This window comes from Ixodes scapularis, unplaced genomic scaffold (genome assembly GCF_016920785.2).
Source record: "Ixodes scapularis isolate PalLabHiFi unplaced genomic scaffold, ASM1692078v2 PGA_scaffold3__209_contigs__length_174095766, whole genome shotgun sequence".
NCBI lineage: Eukaryota > Metazoa > Arthropoda > Arachnida > Ixodida > Ixodidae > Ixodes > Ixodes scapularis.
In genome coordinates, this window is record NW_024609868.1 from 96,941,089 (window position 1) to 96,959,383 (window position 18,295).

The 18,295-nt window shown below is 50.4% G+C and overlaps 1 protein-coding gene across 2 annotated transcripts in view; it reads right to left on the bottom strand.

Moving 5' to 3' along the window:
- LOC8024587 (transcription factor 7-like 2) overlaps positions 1-18,295 on the bottom strand; it is a 261,937-nt gene that overhangs the window by 28,001 nt on the left and 215,641 nt on the right. For both annotated transcript variants that reach the window (XM_042292561.1, XM_042292562.1), the window contains one exon: positions 10,004-10,094. In XM_042292561.1, coding sequence (XP_042148495.1) covers positions 10,004-10,094 — 91 coding nt within the window. The remainder of the gene's footprint in view (positions 1-10,003; positions 10,095-18,295) is intronic.

An 18,295-nucleotide genomic window follows, 5' to 3' on the forward strand; every position in this document is an offset into this window, starting at 1 on the left:
TCTTAATCAGGGTTGCACGCCGGATATCTGGCAGCCGCCATGTCTCCGCACGTGCGAGCAAGCACGTCAAATGCTCCACGCGCATGTTGCACTTTGCTGCACGCATGGGAGCACGACCAGGGATGCTCTAGCACGCAGGCGTAGTCTTCTCCTCGTTGGAGTTGCCAAGAGAATACACCACGGTGCCATAACGGAGGCCAGTCCGAATCACTCGGGTATTGCGTGAATCCGTGCATAAACGCCGTACATAGCTGTCACTTCGAAACACCCGTGTGTTATATCAATATCGAGGAAAATTAGCCCAAATTGCAGGACTCGCGCTTCTGCTCTCGGAGACATCCGTGCCACGCTGTATTGTTTATCTCTTCCCTCGTGCACGTCTCTTCTTCTTTTTTTGTTTTATTAGTTGGGATTGACGTTGTTTGGCATTTGATGGCCTTGCCACAAGTTGTTTGCCGGAGAATCACAAATTTTATCAAAATCTTGGACGCTAAAATGAGCGAAAAAGCACTTGCGCGCGAGGAAAAAAAAAAAGAATGGTGGCGCGAGTGCCTGGCAGAACAAGACTAATAAAACGAGACCCAGTGATAATAATAATAATAATAATAATAATGTGCTTTATTCCCTTTTGCAAATACATATAAATAATGCTGGCCTACAAAAGCAGTGTCCTGCTTGTGCGTAGGAACAGACAATCCAGCGAAATACATATCAATACATCATTCCTAACATTCCTCTTCTTTTTTTTTTTTTTTTTTACCACAATCAAGCAGCTAGGTAAGAACTACATGCAAAGCGTTCGACTCGCGAAATTGAACCTCGCACGAACAAGCTGCTGCGGTGCAACATGAGCGCTTCCTCGATTTCCATCGATGATACTTCGATCCACGTAATAAAAAAGTGGCAGGTATGGAAACAGACAGCGTGCACCGTATTCCTACTCTAACCTCTGCGTACAAAAGACAACAAAGAGAAAAAAAGAAACCACGAGGGGGCCAAAAAATCGCATCCCAAAAACTTAAAAATGAAGAGGCTGGAAGAGGGGAATGCTCGAAACCGCGACCAGAAACGGCAGCCTGCTCTCAATTCGATATGCAAGGGGGGCGCATCGGTTTCGATTCGCTTACGCCGATGCGGTATTCGGCGCATACGCCATTCCTCGGGGCAAATTGGGACGAGTGGAAACGGCGGCGGCTGCTCGATCCTGCTCTTCCTTCCATCCACTCGGGGCTCTCCGATCCTTCTTCGAGAGAGCTGCTTTCGTTCGTACGCTTTTTTTTTTTTTTTTCTAATATATTTGATTTAAGTTTGCGATGTAAGCGCCTTTTATTACGTACGATTCTTTTTTTTTAGTAAGAGTTGCTTAAAAACCGCGAGTAAAAAAGAGAGACAAGCGCCTCTCGAAGGATCGAGGTTCAAGTTGTTTTCGACGAACGGGCACGGGTAAGTAAAAGAGAGAGAGACGAGGAGGCCCTTAGCCGAGAAAGTCCCGCAGCTGCTTCACCACGTCCGCCTCCCATCGACTTTCGCTGGCAAAGAGCGCCAACACGCCAGAGCTAGAGTTCATGCTCGCGTGCGCGCTTTGCGTCTCCAGCTTACCGCAAAGAACGTACCCCGTCACTATTAAGGGGATTCAGATAACCTTATCAGTCCAACTATACGCCGTTTTTAAGAAAGAAAAAAAAAAAAAAGAACAAGAACAAGTCAGGTTCGGTGAGAACACGATTGAGACTAACACGAGTTCCAGCTCAACGCAGACGCAGAGCTCGGGTCCGACCCGTGCCCCGCGTTGACTATCTATACACGTTTGCAAGAAAGGCTTTTGCGCGCAGCCATTTTAAACGATGCTGTCGCCGCGTAACGTTTCGGCCACATGGGGGTGTGCTATGGGACAGGTCATCGGGGTGCGCGGATGACAGATCAACCAGGAAATGCGGTAGCGCCGAAGAGTCCCGTGACCTGTGCGGGCATGTGCGAGAGAAAGACGTTGCCGCGGCCGAAGGCGCACGAGGGCAGCGCCCAGTTGCTGGGCTTCTTCGTATACGTTGTTTGGGCGCGCAGTCTCTCGCAATTCCTGCGGGTAAACAGTATGCACTCCTCGGCAGCAGACTATTCGCCATTTTCACATCCTCATAGACCCCTTTCGAAAGACTTGCCGTCGGTTGGCAGTGAAGTCCGGTCCCGCGATACTTCTTTTTACGAGTAACGACAACCAATACAAATGAAAAAGCATATTCCGTTAGAACAAAATGACATCGTTCAGTTCAGCCCTTTGCCGTGCGTCGCCGTTCGCTTCCTAAAACCTTCCCCGTCACGAAGTCGGCGCTTCAAATAATGTCGCTACTTGTATACGAAGATTTGAAATCCCTGCACGATGGAGAACTAAAACCGTAACGTCACGGTACACGTTACGCGTTTGGTTGGAGTAGACGGCAAAAGACACACCTACAGAAAAATGTGATGAGCGCAAAGACATTGCGCTTTCGACGCTGTTTGAGTTAAGTCCCTAGATAAGAGCTTTCTACAAGTAGCGATATTCTTTGAAGCGCCAGACTGCGTGACGGTGCAGGTTTTAGGAAGCGAGTGGGCGGCGCAAAGCAGAGATTAGAACTGAATGCCGCCATTTTGTTCCAGCGGAACGTGCTTTGGCATAGTAAAATAAGTACCAAGGGACTTTAGTTTGGCTGGCTTGCCGGCTCCTAGCGTTGGCCGCACTCCGACGTTGTACGGAATGGAATGCCTTGCACGTTCCACGATGTCAGTTGTTCCGCCATTGTACAGTGGTACCGACCTTTTAATAATCGGCACGCGACTTTCGAAATGGGTCGATTGCTGACCGCAACGAGGGCGCCAAGGAGCTCCTGGCGCATTCTGATCTGCGCTTTCCAACTTTAGAAACAACCTGCTTCAGCAAGAGACGCTTGAAAACGCGATGTAACGACAACTTCGACAAGTAGCGAACGCCCCAGTTCGCAATCACCGGCCGAACCAATCACATGCAAGAAAAAAAAAAGGGGGGGGGGGGGCGGTGCCAGAATACATTTGCTGCGCGTGATAGCAGTTTCGTCAGTGATAGTAGCAAACGCCCATAAAGCGCCGTGAAGAAGCACTTTTGGCAGTTCCCGACTTGGCTCCGTCGTGTCGTGGCTGCGGTCAGACTCGGAGCGAAGCGGAGCATCGAATGCAATGCAACGAGCGAATGCGAAAGAGGAGTAGAAAGAGAGAGGTAACGCAGAGGGCCGATTTGATTACCGGAACTCCGCCGCCGCACGCGACTCGCTCCGATAAGGGGTCGGGGACGAACGATACGCGCCGACACGAAGCGAGGCAGACCGATAATGAAGAGAAACGAAGCGCCGGAGAAGAGGAGGAGGGGGCGTAAGGAAGCAGTGCGGGCGAGCACCCGCGATGGGAGTTCGCCGACGGAGCAACGCCGACGCGCACCTCGGAGATTAATCCTTAATTCATGCCTCTCCGAGATTCCTCTCCATTTGCAATTCAATCCTCGACCCCGGGAAGCCCCCCCTCTAATTAAGTTTCCCCGGAGAGCGAGAGAGAAGCTCGAGAAGGACCTCCGGAGGAAGAGAGCATTCGCCAAATTACGGGCAAAAATACGTGAGGAGCCGACTCGGACGGAAAAAAAAAGTCGGAGAATCCAACCCTAAGAGAGAACACAAAATGAACAGAAAAAAAAAAAAAAAAAGACAATAAAAAAAGACATCGAATTAAACCAGAAACATCGGCGGAGAACGAGCCGGAGAGGCACCGAAATAAAACAGAGAGATAACTGCCATGTGTTCCGAAAGAATAAGGGAAAATGCATGGGACGCGAGAGGAGGAAGTATTACTAACGCAAAAACAGAAAGAAAACAAGCAAGAAGAGGAAACAGCGATCAAAGGTACGAATGAACGACCTTTACGGCAGGAAGGCCAAGCATACTAGAGGGGGAAGCTAGGGGGCCCTCTTTGTTTGGGTTGGATGTTGCCCTTTCACCACTTTGGGGGCCTCTTTCTTGAGGTGCGCGCGGCGGAGTGCATGCGTGCTCCCTAGCCGCGCCGCAACATTCGGTTCGAAAGCGGCGCGTCGTTGCGTGGCGACCAATCCGCGCGCTTCCGTGGCACGGTCTCGCGAGCTCAGAAGTTTCACTGCAGATAGCGCCGATTTCGGCCAGGAAAGGTACCCTCCGTTCCATCCATTCCCGTCTGGAACTTGAAGCGGCTCGCTGATGGACCGAGGCAGGGCCGAAATGGCGACGTTACTGGATGCGTGCCCCCAACAGCCTAAACTTACTCAGCAGACCCGTATGTAACGCCTTGCTAGTAACGAGTGACTTCTACCTAGTTATTCTTTTCGGTAACGAGTAACGTATTTAGTTACTCTTAAGGCCAAGTAACGAATACATGTATTGCGATACATTTGTGGAGTAACGCGTACAACACAGCTTAAAACGTTTATTTTTAATTCTAACCTCAGTTTGCATTTATGGTGATAAAGACAGATGGGAAACCCGAAAAACAAATAAAGAGTATGACAGAGCAACGTTTATCGCTGAACACGTCAGTCGAACTCTGGAGCTGGGAATGTCCTTCACCCAGCGAACACAATAATGTTTGTAGCTTGAACCTTCTGGAATCGCGTAGAGACCGAATGCAAACCCGGAGGTTTCCATCGCGGGAAGGCACAGAACCCCTTGCCAACTTGGAACTTTCGAAGCAGAGAGAACAAAAGAGAGAGTGGAATCAGATTCACCATGCTCTTCCCGAAGCACAACACTGGCGTTCACTCGAGCGCGTCAGTAGAACTACAACCTTCAGCGTCGCCGGAGGTTTTACTTTCGATGAAGCGGCGAAACATAACTGATGAAAACTTCGAGAGGCAGCTACTGCTTAACTGCAACGACTACTGAAAACAAAACGATAAACCACGAAACAAAAGCACCTGCTTGTTTGGTTGTCAAAGTAACGAGAAAAGTAACTTCTTACATTTCAGGTAAAGTAACGCGTTCCTTTTGAGAATCGGTAACACGTATTTAGTTACTTTTTGAGCGAGTAACGAGTAATGGTATTCAGTTATTGTTTGGGGTGTAACGCGTCTGCTACTCGGTAATCTTCGACTTCTGCGGGCAGCCATCTTTCTTACTCTACTCGAAGTTTTAAATGTGATAGAATTTCTTTCGGAAATGGTTAGGTGCGAGTCATATAACGCAGAATGTGTTTTATGGCTCGCACCTAACCCTTTGCGGCACCCAACCAGGGACGGAAGTCGGTCAGCCGATTGCCAGTCGAACGCTGACGCATGCAGTGCTCGTCTGCTCACTGATTGGACACCACACTCTTATAGAAAAAACGTAGTAAACAGATAGTATCTGCAGCAGTTACTACCTCTATATGAAAAGTATTATTTGTTCCCTGGCTGTTTCACCTCAAATACGCCACGGGAAGTACATGCAATTGCTACTAGCCAAGGAAGTCGGGAGAGTAATCATGACTACTTTCTGTGGCTGCGCAGCCAACGCCAACGTCGGTCAAAACTATGGGCGCTCGAGCACTATGAACGCCGATCGAAGCTGTGCACGAGTACTTCCCGCTTCTAAGATGCTACAGAGAAATACGGGGCAATGCGGAGAACCGGAAACATGCATGGGCTATGACGCGCATGCAGGGGACCAGGTAGTATCGACTGTTGCAAGTAATTACAGGGTGAACGGTTTCTTTCTATTGAGAGATGGACCCTTGGACCATTCAAAAACAATATTGTGGAATGACATTACTGAAAAAAGAAAAATGTAAAATTATTTATTCCTGAGGTGATTATTAATGAAAGGTGTGCTTTCAAAAAGGCGGAAGACAAATCGACGGAGCCAGTGATTAGTGTAACGCGCGTTCATGTTTGTGTTTTCGTGTGCTTCGTTTGTGCATGTGATCCATGTATGTGATCCGTTTAGCCGATCGATGAAGCGTGTAATGTATGTGTAATATAAATTGTAAGAGATGCAAACGCTAAGCGCGCGAGCAATGCAAATATTTTCGTGGCATTTTAATTGGGCAATAGCTAGCGCCATCTAGCGTTTCGAGCTAAGGGGCAACTAGATTTTTCGAGGCAGTTAGTACCCGTTTCTAGATCAATGTACCGTAGCGTTTTCTACTAAGTCTTAAAATGAAGCTAGCTCCAGTTACCGACTTCCTCGATTAGCAACAGTTGCGAACACGCCCCTTCCTAACTGTAGTTACTAAGAGCTTATAGTCGGTGACAGGTCAAGAACAAAGTGGAGGCTCCTCCCACCTCTCTCCCCTTTGTCAGAGCGAAGGCTGGAGAGGAGGCGACCTCCTCTCCACCGTTCACTCCGCTGAAGTGGAAAAGGGTGGGTGGAGCCTCCACTTCGTCCTTGACCTATCACCGACTATAGTAACATATGCGATAAACTGTTACTGACCTGAAGTTAGTAAGTACTAGGACATTTTTTCTAAGGGTGCACCAATGCCAGCCGAACGTTTTCTTCGAGCGGGAAAAAGATCACGTGCTCATACACATAGTGGCGCTTTGCTCCGTGAAACGAACACGCAACGGGCATCCACGGAGAAAGAGCGCGGTAGAGGGCGACAGAAAAGCAGACGCTCGACGTGCTCTTTTTGCCGCAACGGTAGAGCGCGTTGAGGTACGTTCCGAGAGTTTCGTTCTCTTTTCCCGTGGGATGCGACCGGCGCTGCCACGTCTTAATTGTTCCGTTTCCCGCGCGCTGCGTCTACTGCGTCTCACACTCCAACAGGCTCTCACAAAGTCGCATTTGCATTACCACCGCAAAAGATGGCACCCAGCTACATACCATCCGCGCCGTCCAATCACCATGTGTGTACGCAGTTGCTCCACGCTAACGCATCACAATCTGAGCTACCACTGCCTTTGTCACGTTAATACAGCAAAAGCGACTACTCTTTCTTAGACTGGGTGATTTAGCGCCGAAAAGGTCCCTACTCCGTTTCAAATGTCGATGGGCCGCACCCACGTACTGCGCGACCCATCCCCGAAGGCCACGTGACACGGCACTGGATCGGCTTCGATCGGTCGTAGGGTGCCATGCGGTTCCATCGTATACGGCGAAACAGAGTTACGCTATAGCTACTACGTCGATTGGATTTATTCGCTCGGGAAGACCCGAATCTCCGTTTTCTTGGTTCATGACGTATTCGTTGTACACCGAGAACTTACAGTAACGGTAAGGGCAACCAGGCAAGAGCACAACCAGACACTAGAGTGTTTAAGGGAACCGTTTTTGCCCATCCGATACGGTATACCCTCCGGTACGCACTGCGCATGAAGACTTGCACATGCGTAGTTCGTGTCGGAGGCCCAATCGTACCGCATCGGATGGGCTAAAACGGTTCTCTAAAACTCTCTACTATCTCCGGTTCGTTTCAAACTTGTTTTCCTTCTGCCAAGAACGGCTTCGCGAGCGAATACGGAAACACCAGCTAAAATGCAAAATGTTCGGGAAAAAGAAACAAGAAGATGCAATGTGAAGAGTTCTGGCGTGATTCTAGAACGAACCGCAGACAAAAATGCGTGGCGAGATAGATTCGATGCTGCCGTGCACGCGCTCTGTCACGTCGCGATAAGTAAGCACCGCAAAGAACAGCAGCTATATTCGGAGCAATGTCTTCACCGCTTTTCCTCCTGACTTGACAGACATTTTCCCGCTAGTTTTAAGTTCTACCAGATACGCGGGAAAGATTTCCCACCACCTGCTGCACGTCAACGCGGCAGAATAACGTACAATTATGGTTTAGCATCCGGGCATGCCTTCAGCCCCACTGGATCAGGAGCTTCGAAGCCCAGCTCTTGCGGAGTCTGTTGACTTCAAGCGCGGCAGACCTTTCTGTCCAATGCTAACGTGAATGAGCGAGACAGCCGCAATAGGAGATCTCTGTCCGCGTTGGCACATCGGAACACAAACGCCTCCACGCACCGCGATGATAATAGGGAGAGATAGTTCCGATACCACCGATAACGACGCGATGTATGTGGTAGCGGGTACCGTTATCGGAGGTACCGAACGATCTACTAAAACTCTCTAGTCGTCCGCCACACAAATCACCAACGGCCCAACGACGATTCCCGCCAACGCTCGTTGTCCTCCTCTATTTCCCATTTCCGCCGCCAGGTCGCGGAAGTTTTCGCCGCGCAGCTCCCCGTTTCTAAGTCACGTCTTCGCGGCTGAGAGGCGCCTCACCCTCTGGAAACGCGTGCCTGGAACGCGTCTCTGACAGTCAATAAACCAGTCGGAATCGTCGAGCGGAGCACCGCAGTGGAACTCAAGTAATTTTGTTTATGTTTCGGGAGCGGAAAGTCAACCCACATGGGCGTCTGCTGACTCACCCGTTGACGAGAAATTTAGCCACTGCAAAGGCTCCAAGTTGAACACTCGTCGAGAAAATCGGCAAGATCTCAGACCGCTGCGATTGGCCAGCGCCATGGTCGAGCGGAACGCTGGGACCCGCTGGCCAATCGCGGCGGTCCGAGATCTCGCAGACTGTCTTGCCGAGTGTCCAACTTGTAGCCCCGCGCGTCTTTCACGTGCACCTCGCAGTAGAGATACACGACCGCACGCTTGTACGATGATCATCCTGATCGAAACGGGCAGGCGTGAGGACTGAAATCACGAAGCCTGTCCTAGCCTGGCCTGGGTTCTGCAGCGCGAGCTTTTACCCCACGTGCCTCGAGCTGCCCTGCGCTAACACACTCGGCCACCGAAAGATGGCAGCCATTTACTATACAACCTAGAGTGCCTACATACAAACGCGCGCTTTTGCTTGAGTGGTGACATCTCAGCCATTTTTCCCCCCAATCGTTTTTTTGTGCATCTTGAAGTGCGTGCAATCCGGTGTCACTCAGCTCGAGCGCGTAGCTTTGGCTAATGCATAGACGCCATTTTACCGCCCAAGTCACGCACCGAGTGCGCGAGAGCCTCGCGCGCTGGCATATTCAGGACAACAATGGATGTCTCCACCCTGAGACAGACAGACATGTAGGCACCCTAATACAACCTAGAGTTCATCTCCGTAGCGCCGTCTTTCCTGCACGGCATGTTGATCTCGCTCCTCACGTGACTGACTTCGGCGAATAGCGGTGCCGCGCGTTCGAGGCGCGCGGCGCGCTCAGAAGCAGGGGAACGTACGGCGGGGCGCGTACCACATCTACTTTCCTGCACGGCACCTGATCCGGCTCCTCACGTGATCGGATCTCGGCGAATGGCGGCGCGCCGGCACGTGGAAAACGGACGCGCAACTCTGGCTCCCGTAAGGAGCCTATACAGGAACTTTAATACGACCTAAAGCCCCTCTATTCTGGCAAAAGTGGCGCCATTCATTGTTGCATGGCGTCTAAAATCTAGTCTAGTGCTGCCCTGAGCCGCCATGATCTTCCCAAAGGCTGTACGTTGCACGTGCCTCGTCCATCGATGCACCTTGCGCTACTTTTGAAACATGAAGGGGCTTTAATACGACCGGCGTGTGGTAAACTCGAATGAAGGGGTCGGCTATTGGCGACTACAGCGAAATCGACGCCGCGTAGCGGCAACGCCGAGAGGCTTAAGGGAGGAGGTCGCTTCAACTCTGTCGTCTGCTATCGATGCTTGGTTCTCGGAGGCGGCATAGAAACAAACATCGTTTCTAGTAATTCTTTTTATGCTTCCGCCGTGTCATTTCTACGCATTCACTAGAAGGTTTTAACCGTCGAAAAATCGCTTTGCTTTTATATGTAGCATCCAATCTACGCTAACGTGCAAGAAACACATGGTGGTCCGTGTGCTGGACGGCGAAAACGACCTCCTTTCGTCCGCCATTTTGCCTGACCAGCGCGCCCCCTATGGTTCGCCAGAATCGGTTATGCTGCCTCGCTCGGTGTCGGCCCTCCCCGGCGGATGCGCAGGCGGTGCTGACAAGGTGAAACCATAGCGAGGTCTTTACGCACGGCCGCAGAAGGTTCGGGTGCGTCGGTCGTACTCACCACTGCAGCTGCTGCGCGAACTCGTGCGTGAACATGGTGTGCGTGTACTGGCCCGGCGACGTGAGTGGGTACACGGACGGCCTCGGAATACCTGCGGAGGGGGGAAACAAAGGGGGTATCGGTCAGTTTCCCGTCTCAGGCGGGTCGGATTCACGCTGGCTGAGCCCGCACAGTGCCATCACGTAGTGAACACTACGAAGTGAGAACCTAAGCGCGCGACCGTGAGCCGTGACCACGTGCCGTTTGTATCTGTAATGTTGATTTTCTTGACGCAAATTAATCGCAACGATTAATGGACGAAGAGCCTTACTGGCATAGCTGCTTTCAGCGCGCCCGGAACCACGACCGGAATAAAGATAAAAAACATTACTCATCTCGATGATTCCCGTCAACCCGGAAAACACAGAACGTGTAATGCGTGCATTACTCCCCGCATACGATTTGTTATGCTCGATTAAGCCAGGGTCACGCCGCTTGTGTATACATCACACAAAAGACAGTCTGCAAACAGATTCGAACGCGAGTCAACACGAGGTATGCACTTAAAATGCCGCACGGCCACAAGTTCGAGGAGAAACTTGGCACGCGGCATTCGAACCTCGGGTATCGCGGTCACTGAAGTCTGCAGACTGTCTTTTGTGCCATGTATAAGCAGAATGATCTAGACGAAATCGAGTTTATTCAAAAGTGGACAGTGTGAGGAATATGCGAGGAGTGTGCTTTAATGCGAAGTTTCCACAAGTTGGGTTGCCAGGAGCCCCTTCCGGACAATGAAGTAGTAATCGCGCGGGGAGGAGGGTTATGTCGGCGGTTACGCCGTCTATTGGCTGCTGTCCGAAGCCGTGAGGTCATACGCCCGCTGCGCAATCCGTTGATTCGATCCGCCACGTGACGTCATGAGCACGTGGGAAGCTTTGTCATCCGGGAGCCAGCTGCGCGGTCACCACATTGTTTACATTAATAACTAAAGCATGCACCCGCTACTTGACGTCATTAGCACGTGGGAAGCTTTGTCATCCGGAAGCCAGCTGCGCGGTCACCAGATTGTTTAGCTTAATAACTAAAGCATGCACTCGCTACCTGACGTCGTGAGCACGTGGGAAGCTTTGTCATCCGATGGCAGCTGCGCGGTCACCACATTGTTTAGCTTAACTGAAGCATGCACCCGCTACGTGACGTCATGAGCACGTGTGAAGCTTTGTCATCCGGGAGCCAGCAGCGCGGTCACCACATTGTTTACCTTAATAACTAAAGCATGCACCCGCTACGTGACGTCGTGAGCACGTGGGAAACTTTGTCATCCGGGAGCCAGCTGCATGGTCACCACATTGTTTAGATTAATAACTAACGCATGCACCCGCTACGTGACGTCATGAGCACGTGGGAAGCTTTGTCATCCGGAAGCCAGCTGCGCGGTCACCACATTGTTTACATTAATAACTAAAGCATGCACCCGCTACGTGACGTCGTGAGCACGTGGAAAGCTTTGTCATCCGGGAGCCAGCTGCGCGGTCACCACATTGTTTAGCTTAATAACTAAAGCATGCGCCCGCTACGTGACGTCGTGAGCACGTGGGAAACTGCCATCCGGGAGCCAGCTGCACGGTCACCATATTGTTTAGATTAATAACTAACACATGCACCTGCTACGTGACGTCATGAGCACGTGGGAAGCTTTGTCATCCGGGAGCCAGCTGTGCGGTCATACATTGTTTAGCTTAATAGCTAAAGCATGTACCCGCTACGTGAAGTCATGAGCACGTGGGAAACTTTGTCATCCGGGAGCCAGCTGCGTGATCACCAAATTGTTTAGCTTAATAACTAAAGCATACACCCGCTACAGGAAGTCGTGAACACGTGGGAAACTCACCCGGGAGCCAGCTGCACGGTCACCATTGTTTAGATTAATAACTAACGCATGCACCTGCTACGTGACGTCATGAGCACGTGGGAAGCTTTGTCATCCGGGAGCCAGCTGCGCGGTGACCACATTGCTTATTAGATTAATAACTAAAGCATGCACCCGCTACGTGACGTCATGAGCACGTGGGAAGCTTTGTCATCCGGGAGCCAGCTGTGCGGTCATACATTGTTTAGCTTAATAGCTAAAGCATGTACCCGCTACGTGAAGTCATGAGCACGTGGGAAACTTTGTCATCCGGGAGCCAGCTGCGTGATCACCAAATTGTTTAGCTTAATAACTAAAGCATACACCCGCTACAGGAAGTCGTGAACACGTGGGAAACTCACCCGGGAGCCAGCTGCACGGTCACCATTGTTTAGATTAATAACTAACGCATGCACCTGCTACGTGACGTCATGAGCACGTGGGAAGCTTTGTCATCCGGGAGCCAGCTGCGCGGTGACCACATTGCTTATTAGATTAATAACTAAAGCATGCACCCGCTACGTGACGTCATGAGCACGTGGGAAGCTTTGTCATCCGGGAGCCAGCTGCGCGGTCACCACATTGTTTAGTTTAATAACTAAAGCATGCACCCGCTACGCGACGTCATGAGCACGTGGGAAGCTTTGTCATCCGGGAGCCAGCTGCGTGGTGACCACATTGTTTAGATTAATAACTAAAGCATGCACCCGCTACGTGACGTCATGAGCACGTGGGAAGCTTTGTCATCCGGGAGCCAGCTGCGCGGTCACCACATTGTTTAGTTTAATAACTAAAGCATGCACCCGCTACGTGACGTCATGATCACGTGGGAAACTGTCATCCGGGAGCCAGCTGCACGGTCACGACATTTAGTTTAATAACTAAAGCATGCACCCGCTACGTGACGTCATGATCACGTGGGAAACTGTCATCCGGGAGCCAGCTGCACGGTCACCACATTGTTTAGTTTAATAACTAAAGCATGCACCCGCTACGTGACGTCATGATCACGTGGGAAACTTTGTCATCCGGGAGCCAGCTGCACGGTCACCACATTGTTTAGATTAATATCTAACGCATGCACCCGCTACGTGACGTCATGAGCACGTGGGAAGCTTTGTCATCCGGGAGCCAGCAGCGCGGTCACCACATTGCTTAGCTTAATAACTAAAGCATGCACCCGCTACGTGACGTCATGAGCACGTGGGAAGCTTTGCCATCCGGGAGCCAGTTGCGCGGTGACCACATTGTTTAGATTATTAACTAAAGCATGCACCCGCTACGTGACGTCATGAGCACGTGGGAAGCTTTGTCATCCGGGAGCCAGCGACGCGGTCACCACATTGTTTCGATTAATAACTAAATCATTCACACGTTTTCTTTCACATGGTGTAGACACACTTTTATAATAATAATAATAATAGCTTATTCTCATTCCAGGTAATTTTGGGAACCGAGAAGTCGTGCTGGATAGCTTGACGAGCTCTCACACGAACCTGGTCGAACTTTGGCAAAAGGTCGAAGGTCCGCCCTACCAATCTATCAGGTTGGGCAAAAGTGCGTGACATCCACCGAAATTGCAAAATTTTACCTGTTTTTTTTTTTCTTCTTTTTTTTTTTTTATTTGAAAATAAACTTTAGAAGGGCGCGAGCAGAAGACGGAGCCGAAGGAAGGAAACGGTGAGGACGTGCTGCGAGGAAGACGGGCAGGCGGCGGGCGCGGCGAGGTGCGGACAGCCAGAAGCAAGGAGAGCAGCGACGCGTTCCCCACGCCGCCCGTGCTGCACGCGCGGGTCAATATTTGCCCGGCGGTCACGACCAACCCGACCTACGCTACCGCTCGCCCGAGGAACAACCGCACCCCTCGGGCTGACCGAGCAAAGGAAGAGAACCCGGTCCACCGAGCACGGGCGCGTGGGCAGAGTGAGGTCTACGGACCAACTTGCTGTTTACAAGCAAGTCCCCGTCCGGTCCACACCGGGCGTGGGCACTGCGCAGGACGAACATCCGCGTGAGATGAAGCGTCCGCGCATGTGCAGTGCATGCCGACAGCAGCGCCACCTATTTTTATGCCTCCAGCGCCGCGTGCGCCATAAATAATGACTTCTTGTCGTCCGCTCATTTCCGCCGGAAACGTGGCTCCGCTCTTATGGCACTTTAACATAAATCTGTTTTTCTTTCAGATCGACGATTACATGTTTTACATGACACGAGTACTTTTTCGTACTTCTGTAAAAATCACGAGGAAAGCAAAAAGATGCTAACGGACGAAAATAATTTATTTCCAGACATATCGAACTCGGATACTTCCCGATAGAGCCAGGTAGTAACGATTCCGCGATTGGTTTCTAGTTGTATCGAGAAACTCCAGCGCGTCGGCTGGTGTTTTAAATTTTAAGGCTCGTGCACAGTTGCGTCGACCGCGCTGCGCAGCGTGGCACTGTGCAGCACAGCGCCTTTTCCCATTGGCTCGTCGTAAGGGTCCGCGCCATAGCGATAACTGCTCGACGCAAGCAGTCAAACGGAAGCGTGCGAACGAGCATTTATAATCGCACTACAGGTACAAACCCGAAGTAGTTGTACGAGTAAATCGAAGCTAAAGACGGCACTGGCAAAAACGGCTATCTAAAACACACACAAAGAAACATAACATAATATAAATATATATATATATATATATATATATATTTTTTTTTTTATGATATTGCGTTTCTGAAATATTTGGGTTACTTTACTTTGCAACGTGGAACACCATCTGTGTTACCCCTGTCATGTTGGCCGTCAACGCTTCGTGGGTAGGCTATTTAGAGGGTTGAGTTGGTGCGCATACTCCGTTAAAGATCGAGTCTGTGTGCAGCCGACGCCCCGACCCAACGGAGCCAATCAAAAGTGCCGAAAGTGCACCATCATGCATTGCCCGTCGTCTTTGTGGCTTTTGGTATCGCCGGCTAAGGCAATCACGCGCAGAAAGAGGCGCCGTGCTGCACACTTTAAACCCGCCTAAAGTGCAGTTTGTTTTGTTTTTTTAGTGTGAAAACCCCGGTCTGTCTGACGGCCGACAGGATGGGCCGAAACGTCGTTTATACCTCCTTGTCCGCGTACTTTTCGATAAGCACAACCTATATATATTACTTGCAATTACGTGTTTTGGCCAAGCACTTGGTCACCTCAAGTTCTGTCCGTCTATTCGACGCGTATTGCTGAATACTCAAAAGAAGAGCTCTCGCATCGTGAAGCCGTTCGACGAAGGTGGCATATACAAAACAGCACAAGAATGACAGGGAGGGAGTGTCGCTTCACGCCTTTCAAAAGATGGTGATTCGGGTGGAATATCCCCAGTTCCCTCGAGAAGTCTAGTTACGTGCGTTTATATTGTCGCTCGGAGAGAGAAAAGCTCAAGTTCCCCGATTGGAGTGGGAAATCCCCGAGTTCTCCAGACTCGCCAAATTCCCCGACAATTCCCCGGTCGGATATAATCGCAACTCCAACAGTGCGCGCGTTTAATCCTCTTTCCTCGTTTTCACATTTCGGCCGCCAGGCCGCGACAATTTTCGCCGCACACTCGGCTAGGTGGCAACTGCCCTCACCTCGCGCCTTTTTCCACCGCGTGGCAAGCGACCTCGACATAAGCTTCCAATATACGGTGTGACCCGAAAAGGTAGATGTTGAAACTGCACTGAAACTACGCCCTTTAAAAACATAATAGAGAGCTAGAAAAATGGGCCCCGATGCTTCGGGTCCTCCGAAATATGGTGTATCCGAGGAGCCACGGGGCATCCATCGCACTGCGCAGGCGCAAGAGGTCAGCACGTGTGCAGAGCGACGCCCCAAGCTCGCCGGGGGACCGTTGGGCCTGCTCCCTATTCTCAAGCTCTGAAAAGCCCCAGTTTCACTGCCATACATAAAAGGCGCTGGCTGCAGACATGACGCATCAAGTATCTGCGCACACGCGTCAACGCGTGTTTGCTTCGTCTTCATACAAGCTGCGAACATATGTTTGCAGACAGTTTCTGCGCGACCCACGTGACACGAACCTCATAGAAAGAGGAAACACGCTTGTCTGTCTCTTGTATAATGTATTAGCGGTGCGACCGGGCCTTAATACCGCCGCTTATCGCCACCACCTCGCCGCCCGATGCAACGAGCCTCCGCGCCCAAGCAAAACCAGACCGCGTGTCCCCCCGTCCCCTTTTCCGACGACATTTCGCCGGGGACGGACGTCCGACACGCTCGAGCGGGCAGGGCGCGCTCGTCGAAGTCGCGAAGCGATGCCATCTAGAAGACAAGGCCTGCGAATGACGTCATCCCTAGAGGGGGAGAGAGAAGCTCTTGTGTTCTAGCCTCTAGGAGGTATTGGTCCAAGGCGGCCGCTGTCTTGTGCGGGTGACGGCCGTTTGGAAGTCCGGAGACAAAGCAGCCGACCGGCCAGATAGACGGAGTGTCCCCCGCCGCCGCCTTTCTTTCTTTCTGGCCTTCCAGCGCTATCAACGAGGCTAATGCGCGCAGCCCGGCGTCCCCGCCAACGCCGTTGCACCGTCGCCCTTCCCGCGCGAATACCTCGGGACCCTAGAAGTAAGTAGCGCCGACGAAAGGGCACCGAACCGTTCTTTGCTCGAATCGCGCTCGTGAAATTATTCGCCTATCTTTAATTCGCAGTCTTTAGCCGCGAGAGAAGGCAAATCATACCGCTTTATTTGTATTTAATATAGCTGGTGTTTTTTTTTTTTTACAAGCCCATTCCGTGCGTTTAAATCCTCTATAACATACTGTTCTGGTTTTTTTTTCCTCTCTCTCTCTCTTTCTTTCGCGGTTATTGAGAGCAGATAACGAGGGAAGCGGTTAGTAAGGTAACATTCCCATTCGACCTTAAAATGCCTCTTATCTTTAACCCAGGCTCGTTCGCACAGCTCATTTCTTTGCGAGGATTTGGTTGAATTAATGCTAAACGGAAAAGATAATCTACGGAATGCTCTAGCCCCACAGCCCAGCCCTACTCGCAAGAAGCAAAGACCCTCTGCTAGGGGACACAGTTTAGCCCACATTTCTCGAAGGGAGTATTTTACGACGCTACATCAGACATCAGTCTACTCTACATAACGATTTAGATATAGAAGCGCGCTTGTTGGACAGTCCACGGCCGCCAACAATCTGAAGGTTTGCGAAGCAGCAGACAGTATATATATATATATATATCAGTGTGTCGACCCGAAAAAAAATACAGGTTCGGTTACGGTTCAGGTTCAGGTAAATTTATTTTGTTCCGGTTCAGTTCCGGTTCGATTAATTCGATCCGCGAACCGGTTCGCGAACCGGTTCGGGGCGCTGAACCGGTTCGCGAACCCGTTCGGAAATTATAAATGACAAATTACAACATCAAAATAAAATACAAATAAAACATCTGAAATCAGCACATACGAAACGGGATACATCGTAGTGTAAGGCTCAGGGATCTCTACCAGGAATGGTTTCTTTATGTGCACTCAAAGGTTACCTCACCGACGTTTACGCATTCGGACTTTATCTAATTGGGTCCGACGCAGTAGCTGTAAAATCCGCGACCTCCTTACAAACCCACTTACAAGTAGAACTCGCTAACTATCCCGCCACCTCGGCGTGTAAGCAATTGAAGGAACAGTGGGGAGAAAATACAGCTTTCTTTATTTGAACTAGCCTTCGGTAACTCAAATTAGACCCTTAAAGAAGTTTTCATTAAACAAGATACGGAATATGAAAAACACTTCACCGAACGCAACGCCAGAAGGACGTAATAGGGTAAATATTAAAATAGAAGAGTTCGCTGTCTCACAAATATGTTAGCTTCTAAGTGCCTATACGAAACCGGATGCATTATTATCAAACTCCACAGCCTTTTCTTTTCTCATTCCGATGGAAGCAAGCTTCAAGAACTCGCGCGTTCTAGAAACGTGTTATGAAATGAGCACACAGCAGCATTTAGGATTTACGAGATTGTACAAAAATTAAAATCCCGTGACGCGATTTTTTTTTTTTTTTTGCACAGTTTTTTAATTTTTTTTCTTCCGTGCAAGCCGCGACCATGCAGCGCAATACTGGTTCCTATGTCAAGATTCATGGATGCAGCGTTTGTCAAGATTCATGGATGCAGCATTTATATTCCTAAGACTGAGTGGAGAAGAAAAATATGTAAGCGAGGTGTGTGTCAGTTGACAGCACTTAAAAAACAAATGGCATTGATAGCACATTCATTGTCAACAGCGCGTGGCCGAACCGTTTTGACATGAGCCGGTAACCGTTATTTTTTTCCGGTTCAGTTCCGGTTCGGGTTCATCGCGATAACAATATAACGGTTCGGGTTCGGGTTCAGTTCCGGAAAAAATACCGGTTCGGTTCCGGTTTTCGGTTCGGTTCGGTTCCGGTTCGACACC